The following is a 24,679-nucleotide window of genomic DNA, read 5'->3' on the forward strand; positions in this document are numbered from 1 at the left end:
TACTTCTCTGACCTTATTCTTTTCATTCATTATTCATTTGGGATAAGGGAGTTCTGTGGACTTATTCTCTTTTTTTATTTAAAATTGTATTAGTTTTATTAGATACATTACAACATACAAAGAAACAAAAGAAAACATGGCACATAGTAACTTGTGGTTCTGACAAAAGATTGAATATTACCTAACAAATTATGTTTTTTCTCTCTCTCTCTTATTAAGTATTTTGAGATAAGGTAGTTCTGGCAAGCTCCTGAATTTCTGCCAAAGAAATTTCATATTTCTCAAGACATTTGTATTATCTAAGTTTTATTGATAAGAAGTTGGTGGATGGAAAGCAGCTTTACACATTGGATATGGCTGTTGTTCCTCCACATATATTGATCAAATAAAAGAATGGAGAAAAACAAACTGGCTTACATACATTCAAAGAATGCATGCAGCACTTTTTTTCTAGGGCTAATGTTTCAAGGTTAGATACCACTAGTTCTGAGGCCTTTAGCAGCGGTTAAGTTTATCAGAATAGGAATCTATTCAGTGTGGTCTTACAAATAAAGTATATCTACTGTATGTTCATGGTTTCTGAGTTGTTGACATTTTTGTTTGTGTTTTTTTTTGGCCACCCTTGTGTTCTACACTAGTTTGTGAGGTTTTAGCATGGAAATTAGAAGGTATGGGCAAACATTCATGTTTTGCAATAGTTTACTAAACGAATGCTGAATAAGCCACAGGCAGCATTTGTATAAAAGTACAACACACAAATATCTGATACACTAATAAATTCAGCACTGAAAAGAGCTGTATACTTCTGCCTGCAGCCATATTTGGCAAATGCCGAATACAAATATTTAATAATTAATTAATTTAATTAATTTTTTGATTTTTATTTTTTTAAGCCATTTTACTTTTATTTTGCTTATTGATATATATATGTTTCAGAAAACCTCTAAACACTGGTTTATTTCATTGTCTGTTCGTTCATTATCCTTGGTCTGCTTCTTTCTCTAGTTTTTTGTGTTAACATGTCAATATATATATCCTTCAAGAAGCAAAATTCATGTTGTGTTCTAAAAGATTCTGTCCGAGGTGGTAACATTTTTTTATATAATAACAAAAAAGAGGATACATTGGCACTGAGATAAATGGTAAGTCAGGAAATAAAGGGTTGGACTACCCTTGCTGCTATCCCTTTAATAATACATTAAACACAGGGAAGATAAGGGAATTGGAAAAAGAAGGGGTTAATAAGCACTCATTCCTAATAATAAGTTACAACTTGTAACTTATTAGGAATGAGTGCTTATTAACCCCTTCTTTTCCCAATTCCCTTATCTTCCCTATATTTAAAACATTTTTTTATATACATCAGAAATATTTAAATAATTTGTAAAAGGTATGGGGCATGAAAAAAAATTACCAGCATAAGAGGGAAAATTCCAAGTATATATAAAAATGGAGATCGCAGCCTTTCTGTTTTACTGTTTGTTTTTAACAAACTCATTTTCAGATAACTGGAAATTTTATAAATGTTTCTTTTTTTGTAGCCATTTGAATAAAACCAAATAATTTCATGTAAGTTGAAACCTATAAGCATGTTCTGATACTTTAGAAAAACTTACCAATGCATTTTTGTGTAAATTTCACATTGGGGTATAGTTTAATCTTGCATAAAATCTTATCAAATTATTTCACTACAAAAATGTGCTTAACCTACTGAAACTCAAACTTTTTATTTAGAGAGAGATATATCGTATGTATCACAGTTCAATATTGCATCTCATGAAAAACATTTGACTCCTTAAATGATTACCTCTTTTTTATGTTGCAGTAATTGCGGTTATAGCAGCAACTCTCTTCCCTCTGTGGCCTGCTGAGATGAGAGTCGGGGTTTATTACCTCAGTGTTGGTGCAGGATGTTTTGTTGCCAGCATTCTTCTACTTGCTGTTGGTATGTTTCCCAAAGACATATTTAAACATGTTTGTTACATTATTTTTTAACTGAAAAACATTGCTTGTTAGACTTTGGCCACTGTATGATAATTATTCTTCCTTTATTTTCAACTCCCTCTCTAACCCCTTTTTCCCATTCTCTCCCTCCTCTTAGTAGTCTTTTACTCCTTCTCCTCTATCTCCCAAGTAATGATAAAGAAAATCCCTTAGCTGTGGGTTGTCAAAACCTTTGCCTTTTCATAGAAATGTGTATGTGCAGTTCAAAGATGAAAGATTAAAGGGACATGAAACTTCAAAAAAAATTATTTCATTATTTAGATAGAACATACAATTTAAAACAACTTTCTAGTTTACTTCTATTATTATATTAGCTTCATTCTCTTGGTATCATTTGTTAAAGGAGCAGCAATGGACTACTGGTTTCTAACTGAACCCATGGGTGAACCAATGACAATCTGTATATATATATGCAGCCACCAATCAGCAGCTAGAACCTAGGTTCTTTGCTGCTCCTGAGCTTTCCTGCATAAACCTTTTTAGCAAAAGATAACTAGAGACGGCAGCAAATTAAATAATGGAAGTAAATTGGAAAGTTGTTTAAAATTGTATGCTCTGTTTAAATAATGGATGTCTAATTATGACTTTACTGTCCCTTTAACCTAGGAATAAGCCTAAATTTAAAAAAACACTGTTATACGTAAACAACGAAAACTGTTATCTGTGCTGTATAAAACTGAGATAAAAAAAAACAACTGTTATATGTGCTGTACAAAGCTTAAAGGGACAGTCTACACCATAAAAATTCTTATTTAAAAAGATAGATATTACCTTTATTACCCATTTCCCATTTTTGCATAACCAACACAGTTATATTAATATGCTTTTCACCTCTGTGATTACTTTGTTTCTAAGCCTCTGCAGACAGCCTCCTTATCTAAGTGCCTTTGACAGACATGCAGTGTAGTCAATCAGTGAAGACTCCTAAATAACTTCACGGGAGTGAGCACGATGTTATCTATATGACACATGTGAACTAGCACAGTCTAACTGTGAAAAACTTTCAAAATGCTCTGAGCTAGGAGGCGGTTTTCAACTGTTTAGAAATCAGTTTGAGCCTAGCTAGGTTTAGCTTTTCAAAAACAGCACCAAGGGAACAAAGCAAATTTGATGATAAAAGTAAATTGGAAAGTTGTTTAAAATTGCTTGCCCTATCTGAATCCTGAAAGTTTAGTTTTGACTTTACTGTCCCTTTAAAGCCAACACAAACTATTATATGTGCTGTACAAAGCTGAGACAACAACTGTTATATGTGCTGTATATAAAGCTGAAACACAACACTAAATATTATATGTGCTGTACAAAGCTGAGACAACAACTGTTATATGTGCTGTATATAAAGCTGAAACACAACACTAAATATTATATGTGCTGTACAAAGCTGAGAGACAACTGTTATATGTGCTGTACAAAGCTGGGATACAACAACTGTTATATAAGCTGTATAAAGCCGAGATACAACTGTTATATGTGCTGTACAAAGCTGAGATACAACAACTGTTATATAAGCTGTATAAAGCTGAGATACAACTGTTATATGTGCTGTACAAAGCTGAGATACAACAACTGTTATATAAGCTGTATAAAGCTGAGATACAACAAGTTTTGTAATATGAGCAGTACAAAGCTGAGATACAACAACTGTTATATGTGCTGAATAAAGCTGAGATACAACAGCTGTTATATGTGCTGTACAAGCTGAGATACAACAGCTGTTATATGTGCAGTACAAAGCTGAGATACAACAGCAACTGTTGTATCTCAGCTTTGTACAACTTAAATAACTTCTATTGTAATATGTGCTGTACAAAGCTGAAACACAACAACGGTTATATGAGCTGTTCAAAGCTGAGATACAACAACAACTGTTATATGTGCTGTACAAAGCTGAAACACAACAACTGTTATATGTGCTGTACAAAGCTGAGATACAACAACAACAACTGTTATATGTGCTGTACAAAGCTGAGATACAACAACAACTGTTATATGTGCTCTACAAAGCTGAGATACAATAACAACTGTTATATGTGCTGTACAAAGCTGAGATACAACAACTGTTATATGTGCTGTACAAAGCTGAAACACAACAACTGCTATATGTGCTGTACAAAGCTGAGATACAACAACAACAACTGTTATATGTGCTGTACAAAACTGAAACACAACAAATGTTATATGTGCTGTACAACACTGAGATACAACAACTGTTATATGTGCTGTACAAAGCTGAAACACAACAACTGTTATATGTGCTGTACAAAGCTGAAACACAACAACTGTTATATGTGCTGTACAAAGCTGAGATACAACAACAACAACAACTGTAATATGCGCTGTACAAAGCTGAGATACAACAACTGTTATATGTGCTGTACAAAGCTGAGATACAACAACTGTTATATGTGCTGTACAAAGCTGAGATACAACAACTGTTATATGTGCTGTACAAAGCTGAGATACAACAACTGTTATATGTGCTGTACAAACCTGAGATACAACAACTGTTATATGTGCTGTACAAACCTGAGATACAACTGTTATATGTGCTGTACAAACCTGAGATACAACAACTGTTATATAAGCCGAGATACAACAACTGTTATATAAGCTGTACAAAGCTGAGATACATCTTTTGTAATATGTGCAGTACAAAGCTGAGATACAACAACAACTGTTATATGTGCAGTACAAAGCTGAGATACAACAACTGTTATGTAAGCTGTACAAAGCTAAGATACAACAACTTTTGTAATATGTGCAGTACAAAGCTGAGATACAACAACTTATATGTGCTGAATAAAGCTGAGACAACAACTGTTATATGTGCTGTATATAAAGCTGAAACATAACCCTGCACTTAGTACTCTGTTGTACCGCCACCTGCGTACTACAGAGTACTAAGTGCAGGGAAAACAACGGGTCCCAAGCTGATAGTCACCTGCGTACATTGGAGTACTAAGAGCAGGAGAAAAAGCCACTGGTTAAAAGGTAAACTTGCGCAAGTTGAAAAAAAAACTGATTACATTAACTACCATCACCGGGAGCTCTAAGACCGGGAGCCATTTAACCCAACTACAAATAGAAGGAGGTAAAAACACCTGCAAAGCAGGTTAAACATAGACTTACTCCAAAGGTGCAGTTGGTTATACTTTATCCTCTTATATCTAAAGGAAATTTTAAAATTGTTTCTTAGCACGAACCAACCTTAATACAGTGGCTGGCCACTACTATCACACTAACGATTGGAAACAAAAAAAAGGAGTTATTCCCAAGAACGCTACTGTTTCAAAACTGAAATCACCCATTAGAAACAACATTGCCGCCAAAGGTTGTTCTATTAGCGACACAGAAAGATCGCTGTTTGTTTTTTGCATAGACTTTACTCTACATATCAATTTGGGAACTTATATTAGATTTTTTCCAAGGTTATTTATTCATAGAGATCAATTTTAGAGTCATAACCTGGGCTCTCTCCCACGCTAAATAAAGTAAATTTTAGGATTTTTAATGTAAATTGTATCTATTGTTTGTTTTTATTAAATACATTTGTGTTAATTATTGTTTGTAAAATAGTAAACATTATCATCTGTATCCAAAATCTTTGAATCTTTTAATTTATTCCACTTTAGATCGTTGAAGTACCATTTATTAATTATTCCTTTAAAAAAACCACTGGTATTCAGTCATTTTTAGCGGGATCATATTTTTATTTTTATTAAATTATTCATAAGTATTCACTTATATCCTCCAGTTAGATATCGAATTTTATGCCCCAATTTTATTGTCTTATCCTTTTGATATAATATTTATCTGATTATTTTAAAGATTTTTTAGACTAGTGTGTATATTAAGTATTTATTGTATTGTTCTTATAGTGTTCAATTTATTATTGCTCCATTGATATAATATTTGTGATTTAATTAACCATATTCCAATTAACTAATTCATCCTGTCTCCTATTTTTCAACACTTACAGCTTTCACTAGCGCCTCTCTCATTTTACACTTTTTTTATAAAGCTGAAACAACACAACAGTGCTGTACAAAGCTGAAACACAACAACTGTTATATGTGCTGTACAACACTGAGATACAACAACTGTTATATGTGCTGTACAACACTGAGATACAACTGTTATATGTGCTGTACAAAGCTGAGATACAACAACTGTTATATGTGCTGTACAAAGCTGAGATACAACAACTGTTATATGTGCTGTACAAAGCTGAAACACAACAACACCGGTTATATGAGCTGTATAAAGCTGAAACACAACAACTGTTATATGTGCTGTACAAAGCTGAGATACAACAACTGTTATATGTGCTGTACAAAGTTGAAACACAACAACAACGGTTATATGAGCTGTACAAAGTTGAAACACAACAACAACGGTTATATGAGCTGTACAAAGCTGAAACACAACAACAACTGTTATATGTGCTGTACAAAGCTGAAACACAACAAATGTTATATGTGCTGTACAAAGCTGAGATACAACAACTGTTATGTGCTGTACAACGCTGAAACACAACAACAATGGTTATATGAGCTGTACAAAGCTGAAACACAACAACAACGGTTATATGAGCTGTACAAAGCTGAAACACAACAACTGTTATATGTGCTGTACAAAGCTGAAACACAACAAATGTTATATGTGCTGTACAAAGCTGAGATACAACAACTGTTATGTGCTGTACAAAGCTGAAACACAACAACAATGGTTATATGAGCTGTACAAAGCTGAAACACAACAACAACTGTTATATGTACTTTACAAAGCTGAGATACAACTGTTATATGTACTGTACAAAGCTGAGATACAACAACTGTTATATGTGCTTGCACAAAGCTGAGATACAACAACAATTGTTATATGTGCTGTACAAAGCTGAAACACAAAAACAATTTATATGTGCTGTACAAAGCTGAGATACAACAACTGTTATATGTGCTGTACAAAGCTGAGATACAACAACTGTTATATGTGCTGTACAAAGCTGAGATACAACTGTTATATGTGCTTTACAAAGCTGAATGACATACCTTGCAATATGCTTAACCTAAAAAAAAAATACAGGATTACATGTTCATTGCTTCTGTTATAGACATTCTCCAAAACAGGTTTCCAAATGGGGATACAGTTCTGTTTGTGTGCATATATTATGTTGTTATATTTTTATACAACTTACCTACTTGCTAGGAGAATCTTGAAATAACCAGACCTAGATAAGGATGCCAGACACAAATTCACTATTTCATATTGATGCATCAGTAAAAATGATGTAGTAGTAAAACAGTGCTAGAAAGAAGTATTTGTGCCTACCAAGAAATATTCTGATTCACTGTAGTAATGATTATTACTTGAGGGACAATAATCCCCCCTCTCTTTTGTTTCCATATTAAAGGGATACTAAACCCACATTTTTTCTTTCATGATTCAGATAGAGCATGCAACTTTCTAATTTACTCCTACAGTATTATCATTTTCCATCTAAAGGGGAGGAGAGTCCACTGCTTCATTCATTACTGTTGGGAATTAAGAACCTGGCCACCAGGAGGAGGCAAAGACACCCCAGCCAAAGGCTTAAATGCCTCCGCAACTTCCCTCATCCCCCAGTCATTCTTTGCCTTTCGTCACAGGAGGATGGCAGAGAAGTGCCGAAGTGTCTTATGGAAGGTAGTACTCTTCGCATTGGTACTGGAGTTTTAAGTAGTCCTGTCAGCCTCTCAGTGAGAGCCTGGGCGAAGGTTAGAGTCCAGAGATGCAGGGAAAGTCTTTCTGCAAAACCATTCCGACTCATATTAACAGCCCCACAAGCAATCAGCGTTAATGAGTTTCGCTGCCTGCTTTCTGCACTCAAGTCCATGTCAGGAGCGAGGCTACTAACCTGTCACACTTGAAGGGCCGTGTTCCTGTTCCAAGGCGTAGATTCTGGTACAATCGTTTCATTTTTTTTATTACATAATGATACGGAAGACAGGGTCACAGTGTGACGCCTTTTATCTTTAAAGAATCAAGGGTAAATATTTCTGGAAAGGGGATTATTGAACAGGGGGGTTTTATACATGATAATTTTTGTTGTGTCATTGCTGCGTTATGTGCGAGATGAGGCTCTGGCAATGTGTGGAACTTTCAGGTTACTTACGGGAGTATTGCACAGCCCTTTTTTGGCGCGTTTTTCTCCTTAGTGCAGGGGTGGTCCTGCCAGGCATTCCATTTGACCGGGTGTGGCTATTTCTCTTCCTCTGTTGATCAGCGGCACAGGAGACGAAACGGTTTCTGTAGTCCGGATCATAGGAGGTGGTGAGTGCCCCGGCCATTGGAGGTTATAAAGGTGCCTATTTATTAAGTTAATCTAGTCCGTAATAAAAGCATAAGCTATGGAAGACTCTGATGCGTTAGAGGGTTCTCCCTCTTTAACAAGGTCTCATTCCTGTGTTTATTGTGAGGAGGTTCTAGTAGAACAGCCTGCTCAACTATGTTCCACATAATAAAGTTACAACATCTAAAAGTAAACGGATGTCTAGTACTTCTGTGCCTCTGAGGGTTCCCCGTCCCAGGAGGTGCGTTCCCTGCATTCATCTCCAATTGCACATGCAGCACCTTGGGGTCCAACCATTACTCCTGCGGGAGAGATTTGTTGGTCGTCAGATCTTGTGGCTCAACTGCAAACGGCAGTATCGAAAGTGATCCATGCCTTAACATGTTCTGCTAAGCGCAAGCGTAGGGCGTATCATGGCGGCCCTGGAGTTGTCTACGTTTATGGAAATATCAGAGGCGTTGAATGATGACGAGGCCCACTCCGACTCTTCGGAGGAGGCCCCTTCTGGGTTGGTGGGGTACTGTCCCTAAGGTGGATGGTGCTATCTCAACGCTCACGAAGTGGACAACTATTCCCCTTGAGGATAGTTCGTCGTTTAAAGAGTCCATGGATAAAAATTTGTAAAACATGTTAAGGAAGATGTTTCAACACACAGGGATTGTTTTTCAGCCGGCAGCTGCCGTAGCTGCGGTAGCCGGAGCTGCAACATATTGGTGTGAATCCCTGTGTGAAATGGTCGAGAGGGAGACCACCATCAACAAGATACTTGATAAGATTAAGGCGCTGAAGGTCGCCAATTCTTTCATCTGTGATGCCAATATGCAAATTATTCGCCTGAACGCTAGTGTCAGGTGTTTCTGTTTTAGCTTGCAGGGCTCTGTGGCTAAAGTCTTGGTCTGCGGACATGACCTCTAAGTCGAGGCTGTTGTCCCTGCCTTTTCAAGGAAAGATTCTGCTCGGTCCAGGATTGGATTTGATCATATCCACGGTTACGGGAGACAAGAGAGCTTTCCTACCGCAGGATAAGAAGGCTAAGCCTAAAGGATCTACTTTTCGTCCCTTTCGTGCGGACAAGGCCCAGCGCCAGCAGCCCGCTGCGAAAGTGGACCAGTCCAAGGGACCTTGGAAGCCGGCTCATTCTTGGAACAAGTCTAAACAGAGCAAGAAGCCCGCCGAGACAAAATCGACATGAAGGGGCGGCCCCCGACCGGTGTCCAGACCAAGTAGGGGGCAGATTATCTCTCTTCTCAGAAGCCTGGTTGCAGGACGTTCCGGACCCTTGGGATCTGGAAATTGTCACCCACGTTTACAGGATAGGGTTCAGATCCCATTGGCCCAGGAGCAAATTCCTCCTGTCAAACCTGTCTTCAAGACCAGAAAAGAGAGAGGCCTTTCTAGAGTGTGTGAGGGATCTCTCCTCTCTCAGTATTATCGTACCAGTACCCCAAGCAGAAAGGGGTCTAGGGTACTATTCAAATATTTTTGTGGTTCCAAAGAAGGAGGGCACGTTCTGCCCGATTCTGGACCTAAAGTGTTTAAACAAGTTTCTGAGTGTTCCATTGTTCAAAATGGAAATTATCTATTCTAGATCTGAGGCGCCCCTTTGTCTTTTGTACCCTACTTCATAACCTGGATGTAGTTCGTGCCTTTAAAGTTCTTCAGGCTACAAAGGATTTCAGACACTGAAATTCCCTGTATTCAGGGAAGCGCAAGGGGCAGAAAGCCTCTTCTACTTTTTTGTCCTTTTGGTTGAGGAGCTTGATTCGCTTGGCCTATGAGACAACGGGACATAAGCCTCCTCAGAGGATTACGGCTCAGTCAACCAGAGCTGTGGCTTCGACTTGGGCCTTCAAGAATGAGGCCTCTTTGGAGCAAATTTGTAAGGCGGTTACCTGGTCCTCCTTACACACTTTTACAAAGTTCTACAAATTTGAAGTTTTTGCTTCTGCGGAAGCGATTTTCGGGAGAGGGGTTTTGCAGGCTGTGGTGTCCTCAGATTAGGGTCCGCCTTTTACCCTCCCAGTTTCATTCAGTGTCCTCTAGAGATTGGGTATATGTTTCCCAACAGTAATGAATGAAGCCATGGACTCTCCTCCCCTTTAGATGGAAAACATAAATTATGCTTACCTGATCATTTAATTTCCATCATGGGGAGGAGAGTCCACGGCTCCCGCCCATATCTCTGATGAGCATCTTCTGGCACCATTTATACCCTGATATTTCTCATACTGTACCTTGTTCCCTCGGCAGAATGACTGGGGGATGAGGGAAGTGGGGGAGGTATTTAAGCCTTTGGCTGTGGGGTGTCTTTGCCTCCTCCTGGCATCCAGGTTCTAAATTCCCAACAGTAATAAATGAAGCCGTGGGCTCTCCTCCCCCCTACTGCTCATTTGCAGTTCATACTAAGGGCCCCATGTACAAAGCCATTGAGGACAAGGTTACCAACTTGAGAATCTGTCCATCTGACTTTACGGCGAAAGGATAGCGGACCCTTAAGTCTGCAGCCTTATTTATTATTACACTCTCGCTTGTGTGTAGAGAAGAGGAAGGCATTACTATCATGCAAGAGAAGGGCCTGAGTAACGGAGATGGTAAGAAGCAGAGGATGGATGACGGACACTTCTTACATTACGTAAATCAGGTTTGCATGAGCAACCCTGCTCCACTAAGGGCTCTGTGGCAGTATTCGCAGGTTAATACATGGAGACTAAAGTGTTGTTGCATTGCCTTTTTATTATAGAGTTGGTGATTATGCAATTCTACTGTATTTAATTGTCCCTTAACCCTAGCTACTAAATCAGTCAGGAAGCTAAAGAAGACAGTTTTCTTCTTAAATGGAAAGAGTCCACAGCTGCAAAGACACCCCAGCCAAAGGCTTCAAATAACTCCCCCACTTCCCTCATCCGTGAATCATTCTTTGCCTTTTGTCACAGGAAGTTGGCAGAGAAGTGTCAGAAGTTTGAGATAATCTCTTATGGACTGGAGGTTTTTTTTTGTCAGCCTCTCAGTGAGAGCATGGATGAAGGTTAGAGTCTGGAGATGCAGGGAGAGTCTTTCTGCGAAACCATCCCGACTCATATTAACAGCAATTAGTGTTGTCGAGCTTCGCTGCCTGCCTTTATTCACTCAAGTCCATGTCAGAAGCGAGGCTACTATCTGTCACACTTGAAGGGCCGTTTTCCTGTTCCACGGTGCAGATTCCGGTAAGATTGTTTCATTTTATTTTATTATGTGAATGTAATGGTAACGAGAGAAGGTAGGGTCCCAGTGGAACTCCTTTTTATCTTAAAATTGGAATCATAGGTTAATATCTCCTGAGGGGGATTATTGAACAGGGGGGACTTTAATCATGTTTGTTATTTGATTCTATCTGCTAATGTGTAGTAATACTTTGGCTTATGGCTTTTCGAAACATAACGGCCTTAGCATCAATTGGCACAATCTCTTTAGATTTGCGGGCTCTTTTTGTGTCTGGCACGGTGCACCTCGTGACCGGTTGCGTTGTTTTCCACTTCCGTATGCTGACTGTGTGGCGACAGAGCGAGTCTGCTCATTGGTTGTCTGGTTCACAGGAGGTGGTTAGTGCCCCAGCCATTGGGAAAATGGTGCCAGTTAGTGTTTGTCATTTTTGTAATCCCAAGATTATGGAGGATTCTGATTTTTTAGACACAGATATCTCCGACGTGGAAAATGCGTCTTGTGATGAATATGAAATGGTCCGGGTTATCCATTCCCATCAGTTATGTTCAGATTGTCGTTCTAGAGTACTCTCTTCTCCAGACTCAGGGACCTTAAAGTGCGTTGAGCCATCCGCCCCAGAGGATTCTATGTCCGTTGAGGAGCGTACCCCAGAACCTTCCTTTGCTACGCAAGCAGGTGTCCCTATGGCCTTTACTCCTTTTCCGGAAGGTGACTTGTTTCCTCCAGAGTTTACGGCATGGTTCCGCATGGCCATATCTATGGCTCTGGCTAACTTATATCTCCCAAGTGAAATATTTTTAAGGTACTGTCCGTGTTCTGTCAACCAGGGCCCGTCGGGCGTTGGATTGCCTGATTCAGTTTGGCCTTCTGGAGAAGCGTCAGCCTCTGAGGCTTTAGGGGCCCAACCTCGGGGCCGGGGTTGTTTATCGACCCGGCGAGGGGTAATTTTGCCTTCCGTTATAGGCTGGCACGTCTTCGTGTTCTTCTAAGGCATGTTTTGGCGGTGCTAGAGGATTCCATTCCTAGTGAGCCGAGGGATCTGAGGCCTTAGATGCCGGATGGCAAGCTGGGTTAGACGTTTAGGGATGAAGCTAATCTCCTTGACGTCTCTGTTTTTTCTTTCTTTTATGTATCGGTTCCAGTTCTGAGCGTGGGTGAATGGGGCCTCTGATCGACTGGTCCTGTTGGCGTACCCATTCACCTTGTTCACCCACGGGTGCTGCCTTACTTTTATTTTGATCTGGATAGGATGTATTTGATTTGTTTGTCATAAGCTCATGTCTGATTTAATTTCCGTTTTGGGAACGTTCTTTCTCTGGAACTGATACTTGCGATTTTGTAGTCGCATGGGCGCTTCCTCGGAAGTGTGCACTTTTGGTTAGGAACAAAGTTATGTTCTAATTCATATTATCGAACCTTCGGGTCAATTTTTCTTGGACCTTAGACAGTTTTGGGGTGTCCTTGTAACAGGCAGGTACTGGTTGAGCGCTATAGGCTGTTTCTTGAGTTCATGTAACCTTCGTGGTGCTGATTATCCTGTCGGATTCTGAATGTCACTTGGCCTATTGCTATGGACTCCAGGCTTGGATCCTACTACGAGGTATGGGTCCTAGTGTGTAGATCCAATGCTTTTGGGAGGAAGGTTAGGAGTTCCGATATAAGTTGGCCTTTTTATGGGCCTACGGCCACTCCGCCCTCAATGTGCCCGATCTTGCCTGATCTCGGAAGCTAAGCAGGGTTGGGCCTGGTTAGTACTTGAATGGAATACCAGGTACTACAATTTGCTTGAGTTACGCGACCAACTTTTTAAAGACTTCATCGGGGCTCCTAAGGGTCCCTGGGGACTTGGAACCGTAGTTTCCCACTCCTGTAGAGTTTGGAGATGTTAATGACCTCCGGAGGTCTGGTATTCCGGGTGATGAACAATTTAAGTCTTCACTTGCGGTTTCTTCCGGATGTCGACTCTTGTAGCCTAGTTGCATTCCTTTTGCGGTGGCGTAGTTTTCTTTTCTTCCCGTTTTGGGTTTGATCATCTGTTATGGAAGTGCGGAGCATGTCCTCCTTCCTTTTTTTTCTCAGCATTTCGTTTGCTCCAGTACGTGGAGTGCAGGGGTCACCCTGCCTTTTCTGCCAGGAGCTGTTAGGCTCCCATTGTTATTCCTGTTGCAGGGATTTCGGGAGACCGATCCGGTAAGGATTTCTGGAGACGGTCTTCTTCTCAATCTAAGAACTGCCCCTTGTCATACCATGATCTTTAGACTCTTGGGTGCTATCCTTCGGCCTTATGCATATCTAGCCTTTTGGGCTTGAGGGTAGGAGGTCCATGGTCAGTCACAGATTTTTGCTTTTCTGGAGTCTGGGTAAAGACCTTCCTCTTCACCAGCGTGTGGATCATGCTATTCAGCCGGTCTACAGTGGGATAGCCTTGCGATCCAAGGGTACTGGTTGCCCATTTCTTCAACTGGTCAGGAGTTTTTTCAAACTCTTGGGTTTGAGGCTGTTGCTAGGTATTCTACGTCTACAGACTTTAGATGGCGGAGGGCTCTGTCTTGGGTGCGCTCCTACCATAGGAGGCAGCTGATAGATTCCTCAGGAAGTTAGATCTTTCGATCGGTTCCGTTTTTCGAGGACTCTGGCTTAGGACCACATTTCTTGCCTGGGACAAGCATGGACGGTTCTGCTTAACCTTTGGGTTTGGTTCCCCCGCGTGTAATAGGTCTTTCTGACGGGTCCCTACTTGTCTCCTGGGACATCTATGGGTAGGGTGGTTACCGTTGCTTTGCTCCCTTTCTTATCACCTAGGGTGGGGGATGGGTTCTTGCGTGTTCTCCTTGACTTGGAGGTACCTCAGTATCTGTGTAGGTCCGTCGGTCCTTGTTTTTCTCTCCTCGTAGGATTTTTTTGCGTACTCAGAATCATGGAACTGGATTCTGGTATTAGGATGCTGGGGGTCAGAGTGCTTTCTTCCCTGGAGGAGTGTTCCTTCTTCTGGAAGGTTGCAGTGTTAGGGGTTTTCGGACCCGAGTGAGAATTTACCTGTCATGGCTCATGGAGCATGCCATTGGGCCGAGGGATCTGAGGTCTTAGATGCCGGATGGCAAGCTGGGTTAGACGTTTAGGGATTAAGCTAATCTCCTTGACGTCTTTCTTTCTTTTATGTATCGGTTCCAGTTCTGAGCTTGGGTGAATGGGGCCTCTGATCGACTGGTCCTGTTGGCGTACCCATTCACCTTGTTCACCCACGGGTGCTGCCTTACTTTTATTTTGATCCGGATAGGATGTATTTGATTTGTCATAAGATCATGTCTGATATAATTTCCGTTTTGGGAACGTTCTTTCTCTGGAACTGATACTTGCGATTTTGTAGTCGCATGTGCGCTTCCTCGGAAGTGTGCACTTTTGGTTAGGAACAAAGTTATGTTCTAATTCATATTATCGAACCTTCAGGTTGATTTTTCTTGGGCCTTAGACAGTTTTGGGGTTAACGTTGCTTTGCTCCCTTTCTTATCACCTATGGTGGCGGATGGGTTCTTGCGTGTTCTCCTTGACTTGGAGGTACCTAATTATCTGTGTAGGCCCGTGGGTTCTTGTTTTTCTCGCCTCGTAGGATTTTTTTGCGTACTCAGAATCACGGAACTGGATTCTGGTATTAGGATGCTGGGGGTCAGAGTGCTTTCTTCCCTGGAGGAGTGTTCCTTCTTCTGGAAGGCTGCAGTGTAGGGGTTTTTCGGACCCAAGCACGAAGTTACCTGTCATGGCTCATGGAGCATGCCAGTTTTAGTAGCGGTCAGAGTTCTACTCTGGGGTTTTGATCCCTTGTAGATCCATCCTTTTTTCTTCCAACGGTCTGGGACTCTTGCCTTAGGTCTTTAACTAGCTTTTGGGCTGGGACCGTTCTACTGGAGGAAAGGTTTGGGGATTGGTCTGCTCTGTGCAATGTTGACAGTTTACTATTGTTGAGTTTGTCCTCCCCTTCGGTAAGGGGACTTTTGCTGCCCATCTCTACTGGTGGCGTCTGCTGCTGGGATGGGACGCTCCTTGAAGCCCGGAAATTTTTGTTTGGGAGCTGTTGTCAAGATTATTCAGTGTTTCTTGGTGGGACGAGTCCCACGATGGCTTAGGGTCAGCTTTGCTGCCTGGAGATTGATCATCGGGAGATCTTGTTTACAGGTGGCTCTATGTTCTCTTGGAGAGCTCTTTTTAACTGCTAGGACAGTTATCCTGTCTCTGCTTGTCTAACCTGACGGGTTTTGACTTGGCTAGGATGCAATAGGGAACTTGCGGTTTTCTGGAACACCATATGTGGTATGGTGCTGTGTCAGGGATATGAGGGTGGCCTTATTTTTCTGGTCCTTGTCCTTCTAGAGATTTAGTCTCCCTGGGCAGTGGTCCTGTGGCAACCTTGGGTTGCTCTGTTTGATTTGAGCCCATGTTGGATGGTCCTCTGGATCTCTTATTGGGTTCTCTATTCTCCCCTTCGAGGGTAGATTGAGGTTTTTTAATTTTAGTAGTACTTTTTGTTGGAGTTGAGAGCCGCTGGGCTGGCTCCTCGGAGGCATTTGTGCTCTGCAGACTCTGGGTCTAAGTGGTCTCTAGCACGGCTTTTCAGGTATGTAACTGATGAGCAGTTACCTGGGCTTCTGGTTTTTCCCTTGTCGTTTAGTGTTTTTGTAGTGTGTCGGGTAATTTCAGGCTGTGGTGCCTTTCGAAGGGGCTGTCTTTTTGTACCCACCCTTTGTTTGCATTCAGTGTCCTCTAGCTTGGGTATTGTTTTTCCAAAAGTAATGAATGCAGCTGTGGACTCTTCCCGTTTTAAGAAGAAAAACATAAATTATTTCCTCCCTGATAATTTTCTTTTCTTCTGACGGGAAGAGTCCACAGCTTCCACCTGCGTTTTATCTATGAGGATGTAGTAAATTTATTTGTTTTCTGGTACCTTTTTCACCCTGATATTTCTCCTATTGTTCCTTGTTCCCTTGGCAGAATGACTGGGGGTGAGGGAAATGGGGGAGGTATTTGGCTGGGGTGTCTTTGCCTCCTCCTGGCATCCAGGTTCCGAATTCCCAAAAGTAATGAATGCAGCTGTGGACTCTTCCCGTCAGAAGAAAAGAAAATTATCAGGTAAGCATAATTTCTCCAACATAGGTGTGTCCGGTCCACGGCGTCATCCTTACTTGTGGGATATTCTCTTCCCCAACAGGAAATGGCAAAGAGCCCAGCAAAGCTGGTCACATGATCCCTCCTAGGCTCCGCCTTCCCCAGTCATTCTCTTTGCCGTTGCACAGGCAACATCTCCACGGAGATGGCTTAGAGTTTTTTGGTGTTTAAATACGGTTTCAATCAGACAACATGACGACTGTTGCGTATATCAACCATCAGGGGGGAACAAGGAGTTCCCTGGCGATGGAAGAAGTGACCAAAATAATTCAATGGGCGGAGACTCACTCCTGCCACTTGTCTGCAATCCACATCCCAGGAGTGGAAAATTGGGAAGCGGATTTTCTGAGTCGTCAGACATTTCATCCGGGGGAGTGGGAACTCCATCTGGAAATCTTTGCCCAAATAATTCAATTGTGGGGCATTCCAGACATGGATCTGATGGCGTCTCGTCAGAACTTCAAGGTTCCTTGCTACGGGTCCAGATCCAGGGATCCCAAGGCGACTCTAGTGGATGCACTAGTAGCACCTTGGAGCTTCAACCTAGCTTATGTGTTCCCACCGTTTCCTCTCATTCCCAGGCTGGTAGCCAGGATCAAACAGGAGAGGGTATCGGTGATCTTGATAGCTCCTGCGTGGCCACGCAGGACTTGGTATGCAGATCTGGTGAATATGTCATCGGCTCCACCATGGAAGCTACCTTTGAGACAGGACCTTCTTGTTCAAGGTCCGTTCGAACATCCGAATCTGGCCTCACTCCAACTGACTGCTTGGAGATTGAACGCTTGATTTTATCAAAGCGAGGGTTCTCAGATTCTGTCATTGATACTCTTGTTCAGGCCAGAAAGCCTGTAACTAGAAAAATCTACCATAAAATATGGAAAAAATATATCTGTTGGTGTGAATCTAAAGGATTCCCATGGAACAAGATAAAAATTCCTAAGATTCTATCCTTTCTTCAAGAAGGTTTGGAGAAAGGATTATCTGCAAGTTCTTTGAAGGGACAGATTTCTGCTTTATCTGTTTTACTTCACAAAAAGCTGGCGGCTGTGCCAGATGTTCAAGCTTTTGTTCAGGCTCTGGTTAGAATCAAGCCTGTTTACAAACCTTTGACTCCTCCTTGGAGTCTCAATTTAGTTCTTTCAGTTCTTCAGGGGGTTCCGTTTGAACCCCTACATTCCGTTGATATCAAGTTATTATCTTGGAAAGTTTTGTTTTTGGTTGCAATTTCTTCTGCTAGAAGAGTTTCAGAGTTATCTGCTCTGCAGTGTTCTCCTCCTTATCTGGTGTTCCATGCAGATAAGGTGGTTTTGCGTACTAAACCTGGTTTTCTTCCGAAAGTTGTTTCTAACAAAAATATTAACCAGGAGATAGTCGTGCCTTCTTTGTGTCCGAATCCAGTTTCAAAGAAGGAACGTTTGTTGCACAATTTGGATGTAATTCGTGCTCTAAAATTCTATTTAGAGGCTACAAAGGATTTCAGACAAACATCTTCCTTGTTTGTTGTTTATTCTGGTAAAAGGAGAGGTCAAAAAGCAACTTCTACCTCTCTCTCTTTTTGGCTTAAAAGCATCATCAGATTGGCTTATGAGACTGCCGGACGGCAGCCTCCTGAAAGAATCACAGCTCATTCCACTAGGGCCGTGGCTTCCACATGGGCCTTCAAGAACGAGGCTTCTGTTGATCAGATATGTAAGGCAGCGACTTGGTCTTCACTGCACACTTTTACAAAATTTTACAAATTTGATACTTTTGCTTCTTCTGAGGCTATTTTTGGGAGAAAGGTTTTGCAAGCCGTGGTGCCTTCCATCTAGGTGACCTGATTTGCTCCCTCCCATCATCCGTGTCCTAAAGCTTTGGTATTGGTTCCCACAAGTAAGGATGACGCCGTGGACCGGACACACCTATGTTGGAGAAAACAGAATTTATGTTTACCTGATAAATTACTTTCTCCAACGGTGTGTCCGGTCCACGGCCCGCCCTGGTTTTTTAATCAGGTCTGATGATTTATTTTCTCTAACTACAGTCACCACGGTATCATATGATTTCTCCTATGCAAATATTCCTCCTTTACGTCGGTCGAATGACTGGGGAAGGCGGAGCCTAGGAGGGATCATGTGACCAGCTTTGCTGGGCTCTTTGCCATTTCCTGTTGGGGAAGAGAATATCCCACAAGTAAGGATGACGCCGTGGACCGGACACACCGTTGGAGAAAGTAATTTATCAGGTAAACATAAATTCTGTTTTTTTTTATAATTATTTGTACACAGCTGCATAACCCACAGCAAATATCATATAGTTCACTGAGTAGGAAGAAATGTGTTTACTGTAATAATTGTTTTCCCAACACAGTTGTTTACTTGTAATGTAATGTATATTGGAATCTGTAATTATTTGGAATTGTACTTTTACAGTAACCTTGATAAAAAAAAAAATCTTTTTTTTTTTCTGTTTTAGCCAGGTGCATTCTGTTCCTTATCATTTGGCTCTTGACTGGTGGAAGACACCACTTCTGGTTTCTTCCAAATCTGACAGCAGATGTGGGCTTCATCGACTCTTTCCGACCACTTTACACTCACGAATACAAAGGACCAAAGGTTGAACAAAAGAAAGATGAAAATTCAGATATCAAAAAGCCTTTAAAATCAGACAGTGAAGAAAAATGTGATACTGAGAAAAAGGAAGAAGACAGGAAAACGGAAGCCGCAGAGGGATCAGGAACAGACGGTTCTGGTGCAGAGAGGCAATCTGACACCGATAGTGATAGACGAGAAGATGAAGGCTCACAACACAGTAGCGGCAATGGCAATGATTTTGAAATGATCACGAAAGAGGAACTTGAACAGCAAACAGACGAAGGGGATAGTGAAAAGGAGGAAGGAAATGAAGATGGAGAAAAAGTTGCAGACAAGCCTTTACATGAAAAATGTTAAGGTTCAGCTGCAGTTTTGAGACTGATTTTGTGCAAATGGATTTTTATGTTGAATGATCACCAAAACCTTACATAAGTTTATTCACTCTTCTTTCAGATTTCCAGGATCTGTAGGGATCATCAATTTCGTTATGTGAGAAAAAGCGGTATTGCAAAAAAAAAAAGAGAAAAAAAAAATGTGATCTGTTTAGTAAACACAAATTTTATTCTGGTATTAAAATACTTTCTGAGTTTAGCCGAAATGCAAGTGACTCAAGATCGCTTTTTTTCTTGTGTTTCTATCTGATCCAATTACAGAATAATATGTGATTGAGCTATAAAATCCATGTTTTGGTTGGATAAATCTAGGGGCATGTGGGTTTGACATCTGCATGCAACTTATACATCCAAGCCTGGCTGGTGCATGTTGTTGCAATAGGTCTGTTCATTTCAGGGAGCTTGTGATATAGTTTCATCAGCTCTCATTTGTAGCAAAGTATTTAATAATACGACCAATTTCTAAATATATTTTTAAAGAGTTAATCTATATATGTATAAATATATTCTAGAGGTCTCTGACAATATAGTGGTATTTGATCACTTTTAAAACTGGAGAAATCATTCATTATATACCTTTTTGTTATTGTGGTTTTTTTTAATGATTTTGATGATCCCTCATTACATATAGTTCATAATGTCCCTTCTGTATTATATAGTGTAGATTTTTTTATTATTATTATTACTACCCCATTAATGTTATTTGCAACCCTTCTATCTAACAGATGAATGCACCCTCTTTGGTCAGTGATAATACTGAAAAAGTACTGTGTATTTTTATGGTATTAATGCTACTTTTATTTTTTTGCCATGTAAAACAGTAGGAGGTAGGAGTTGAAAAACCAAAACTGACTTTTAAAGACAAAGCACTTTTCATCTTACGCTCTTTTCTTCACAGTTTGTTTTAATAATTAAAGCTGCATTGAATTTATAAATATATCTTATTTCTTCCTTGTAATAATTGTTGGTCTGAATTAAAATCACCCAAGTAAATGTTAAAACATTAACTGAAGTTGCAGTTTTGAGGGCTTTCTTGTGTTACATATTCCTTCCATCAAAATACCTACAGTGTAGTATTGTTATTTGTGTAAATGGCATCAGAAGGGTCCGCAGGGAACATTTTTCAACTATAAATAGAAAGAAGACAACCAAGAGCAAAATTAAAAATGTCATGATGTATTTTGTGCTTCAGTGAATGTTATGAGATGTGACTACAGTTAATTTGTCCTCAAAAAAAGAAGAAACAATATTTCTGGTGCCATCATGCAAGCTAGTTGTGATTCATTAAATTGCAATGTTAGTGGTTGCAAATGTTTGTTCAAATAACTGATATTCAGGATGGCATCTATAGCTAGTATTGCTGTATGCCTTGTTATTTATCACTGTTTCAGTTCCTGTAATCCCTGTTACCTGAAACATTCGTGAGCCAAGATCCAAATAGGGTTGGGTTTGTATCCTTACTGTCTGGCACATCTACCTACATGTGGCAGAACAGTTTATTTTCTGGTAAAATAAACATGTTAAATTTAAGATGCACTTTAATTACAACTCCAATTCCTACTAATATTGGCCCACTATTTAAGTATTTTGTGCACACAACCCCCCCTCCCCCACACACACACAAAAGTAAATATTTTATAAATTATATAAATGGTTCTTAGGATACTATAAAGTTTTAATGTAGCTGCCGATTAAAGGCTATTGCTATCATACAATGTTTTGCCCCATTCTGCTTTTTAAGGTGTCAAAAGGAAACAACTTGTATTTTGTAAACATACGAAATTCTTTACAGTGTGAGAGACATAGATGTTTTCACAGCTTTAGTTTTGTGCCAACATTCCATGTATGTAAGTACAAAGTATGATTATTAAAAATTAAGGTGATAAACGTTGTTGTTTGTTTCAATAAGTCTATAATTTTTTTTTTGGTGTCCTTAAGGGTGACATATTTGCAAAAAACAAACATAAATTTTCTTTCATGTAATTTGCAAGAGTCCATGAGCTAGTGACGTATGGGATATACAATCCTACCAGGAGGGGCAAAGTTTCCCAAACCTCAAAATGTCTATAAATACACCCCTCACCACACCCACAATTCAGTTTTTACAAACTTTGCCTCCTATGGAGGTGGTGAAGTAAGTTTGTGCTTGATTTTTTTTTTGTTTTTCATCTATGATAAGCGCTTCTAAGCATTCTGAAGCCCAGTTCCTCTCAGAGTAGTGTTTGTCAGAGCGATGTGAAGATTATTGCCTATTGATTTTTATGGTCGTGTGAAATCTTTTCAAGGGTTCTCTGTTATCGGTCGTAGGGATTCATCTCCTACCTCCCTTTACAGATCAACGATATAACCTCTGCTTATAGTTTTCAGTACTAGTTTGGCTATCTGCTATATGTGGATGGTTGTCTTTCGGGAAGTATGTATGATTATTTAAGACACTGTCAGCTATGGTGGGCGCTTCTAAATATATGTGTTTACTTATATTTGCCATGAGTCAGGTCTATGTATATTTCCCTTTGCAGTCTAGCAGTTTCAGTATGAGAATCATGTTTCTTCTATAAAGGTAAGACGAGTCCACGGATTCATCCTTTACTTGTGGGATATAGTCCTCCTGCTAACAGGAAGTGGCAAAGAGCACCACAGCAGAGCTGTCTATATAGCTCCTCCCTTACCTCCACCCCCCAGTCATTCTCTTTGCCTAAGTTCTAGGAAGGGTAAAGTGAAAGAGGTGATAAAATATTAGTTTTTAATTTCTTCAAGCAAGAGTTTATTTTAAATTGTACCGGTGTGTACTATTTACTCTCAAACATACAGATGGATGAAGACTGCTGCCTGGAGGAGGATGACCTTAGCATTTGTAACTAAGATCCAATGCTGTTCCCACAGAGGCTGAGGAGTACAGGAAACTTCAGTGTGAGGAACGTTTTCATGCTATGCATCAGTGAGGTATGTTCAGTCATATTTTTCTGGAGAGACTGTGTATTTCAGAAAGGCTGACATTATACCCAGGAAGCTAAGGGTAAGCAGTAATCCTAGAGCTAATAAGAAGGGCATTACTAAGCTTGCATAAGGGGCCAATTACAAATATGGTTGACACTGAGTTGTAAATGTTTGTGGGCAAACGTTTTTATGATCTGGGAGTGCTTTAATATTTTGTGGTTAATAACGTTTTGAGCAACTTTGAGGGCACACATGGCTTAATTTCTGGGTCTCAGAACCCACATGGCTAGTTAAAACCGCTCTGGTGCGGTTCTTTGAGGCTGTGGAGATATCGAGTGAGATGGGCGGGGCCCATTTTCGCGCCTCATTTTCGCGCCTCAGATGTGCAGTTAGTTTCTCGCAGCAAGCTCTAACTCCTGAGGGCCCTGGTGGATGTTTTGGGTCAAATCGAAGCTTTAACCCCACATTTGCTATCCCTAAGGGCAGGTAGGGCCACAGCAGGGCTGTGGCAAGGTGCTGAGGGTGTTTTTTCCGGATCTGGGCCTATTTTCAATCCAGTTTGCACATTAAAGGGTTAAATGTTAAAATACCTTCTGGGGCAATCTTAACTACATATATTGTGTCTGCTTACAAAATTTTGAAAAATTTGGTGCATGTTTAGGCTGTTTTGCAGAACGTGTATGCTTTTTTTCTCTTAAAGGCGCAGTACCGTTTTTTAAGATTATTTTTTTCACTGAATAAAGTGTTTTCATGCTTGTTTGTAGTCATTACTAGCCTGTTCAACATGTCTGACATTGAGGAAAGTCAATGTTCAATATGTTTAGAAGCCATTGTGGAACCTCCACTTAGAATGTGTCCCTCATGCACTGAAAGGTCAATAAATTGTAAAGAACATATTTTATCTACTAAAAGTATGTTGCAGGATGATTCTCAGTCAGAAGGGAATCGGGTTATGCCATCTAATTCTCCCCAAGTGTCACAACCGTTAACGCCCGCACAAGCGACGCAAAGTACTTCTAGTGCGTCTAATTCTTTTTGCCTGCAAGATATGGCTGTAGTTATGAATACTACCCTCACAGAGCTTTTATCTAAGTTCTAAGGGAAGCGCAGTAGGTCTGGTGTGAGAACAAACGCTGAGCCCTCTGACCCTTTATTAGCCTTATCCAATGTACCCTCACAATGTTCTGAAGTGAGGGATTTGCTGGCTGAGGCTGATTCAGGAAATATGTTCCCTCAGACAGACTCAGATATGACGGATTTTAAATTTAAACTAGAACACCTCCGCTTATTGCTCAGGGAGGTTTTAGCGACTCTGGATTATTGTGACCCTATTCTAGTTCCAGAGAAATTGTGTAAGATGGACAGATTCCTAGAGGTTCCTGCCTACACTGATGTTTTTCCAGTCCCTAAGAGGATTTCGGAAATTGTTACTAAGGAGTGGGATAGGCCAGGTATTCCGTTCGCTCCCCCTCCTACTTTTAAGAAAATGTTTCCCATATCAGACGCCGTGCGGGACTCGTGGCAGACAGTCCATAAGGTGGAGGGAGCTATTTCTACCCTGGCTAAGCGTACAACTATACCTATTGAGGACAGTTGTGCTTTCAAAGATCCTATGGATAAAAAATTAGAGTGTCTCCTGAAGAAAATAATTGTTCATCAAGGTTTTCTTCTCCAACCTATAGCGTGCATTGTTCCTGTAAGTACTGCAGCGTCCTTTTGGTTCGAGGCTCTGGAAGAGGCTCTTCAGGTTGAGACCCCATTAGATGATATTCTGGATAGAATTAGGGCTCTCAAGCTAGCTAATTCTTTCATTACAGATGCCGCTTTTCAACTGGCTAAATTAGCGGCGAAGAATTCAGGTTTTGCCATTTTAGCACGTAGAGCGTTATGGCTTAAGTCCTGGTCTGCTGATGTGTCATCAAAGGCTAAGCTTTTAGCCATCCCTTTCAAGGGTAAGACCCTATTCGGGCCTGACCTGAAAGAGATCATTTCAGACATCACTGGAGGGAAAGGCCATGCCCTTCCTCAGGATAAGACAAATAAGATGAGAACCAAACAAAATAATTTTCGTTCCTTTAGAA

The 24,679-nt window shown here is 40.6% G+C and overlaps 1 protein-coding gene across 1 annotated transcript in view; it reads left to right on the plus strand.

Moving 5' to 3' along the window:
- SEC62 (SEC62 homolog, preprotein translocation factor) overlaps positions 1-21,548 on the plus strand; it is a 172,745-nt gene extending 151,197 nt beyond the window's left edge. The window contains exons 7-8 of the mRNA XM_053710122.1: positions 1,826-1,945; positions 19,151-21,548. Coding sequence (XP_053566097.1) covers positions 1,826-1,945; positions 19,151-19,626 — 596 coding nt within the window. The 3' untranslated portion in view covers positions 19,627-21,548. The remainder of the gene's footprint in view (positions 1-1,825; positions 1,946-19,150) is intronic.
- The last annotated feature ends 3,131 nt before the right edge of the window (positions 21,549-24,679 follow it).

This window comes from Bombina bombina, chromosome 4, assembly GCF_027579735.1.
Source record: "Bombina bombina isolate aBomBom1 chromosome 4, aBomBom1.pri, whole genome shotgun sequence".
NCBI lineage: Eukaryota > Metazoa > Chordata > Amphibia > Anura > Bombinatoridae > Bombina > Bombina bombina.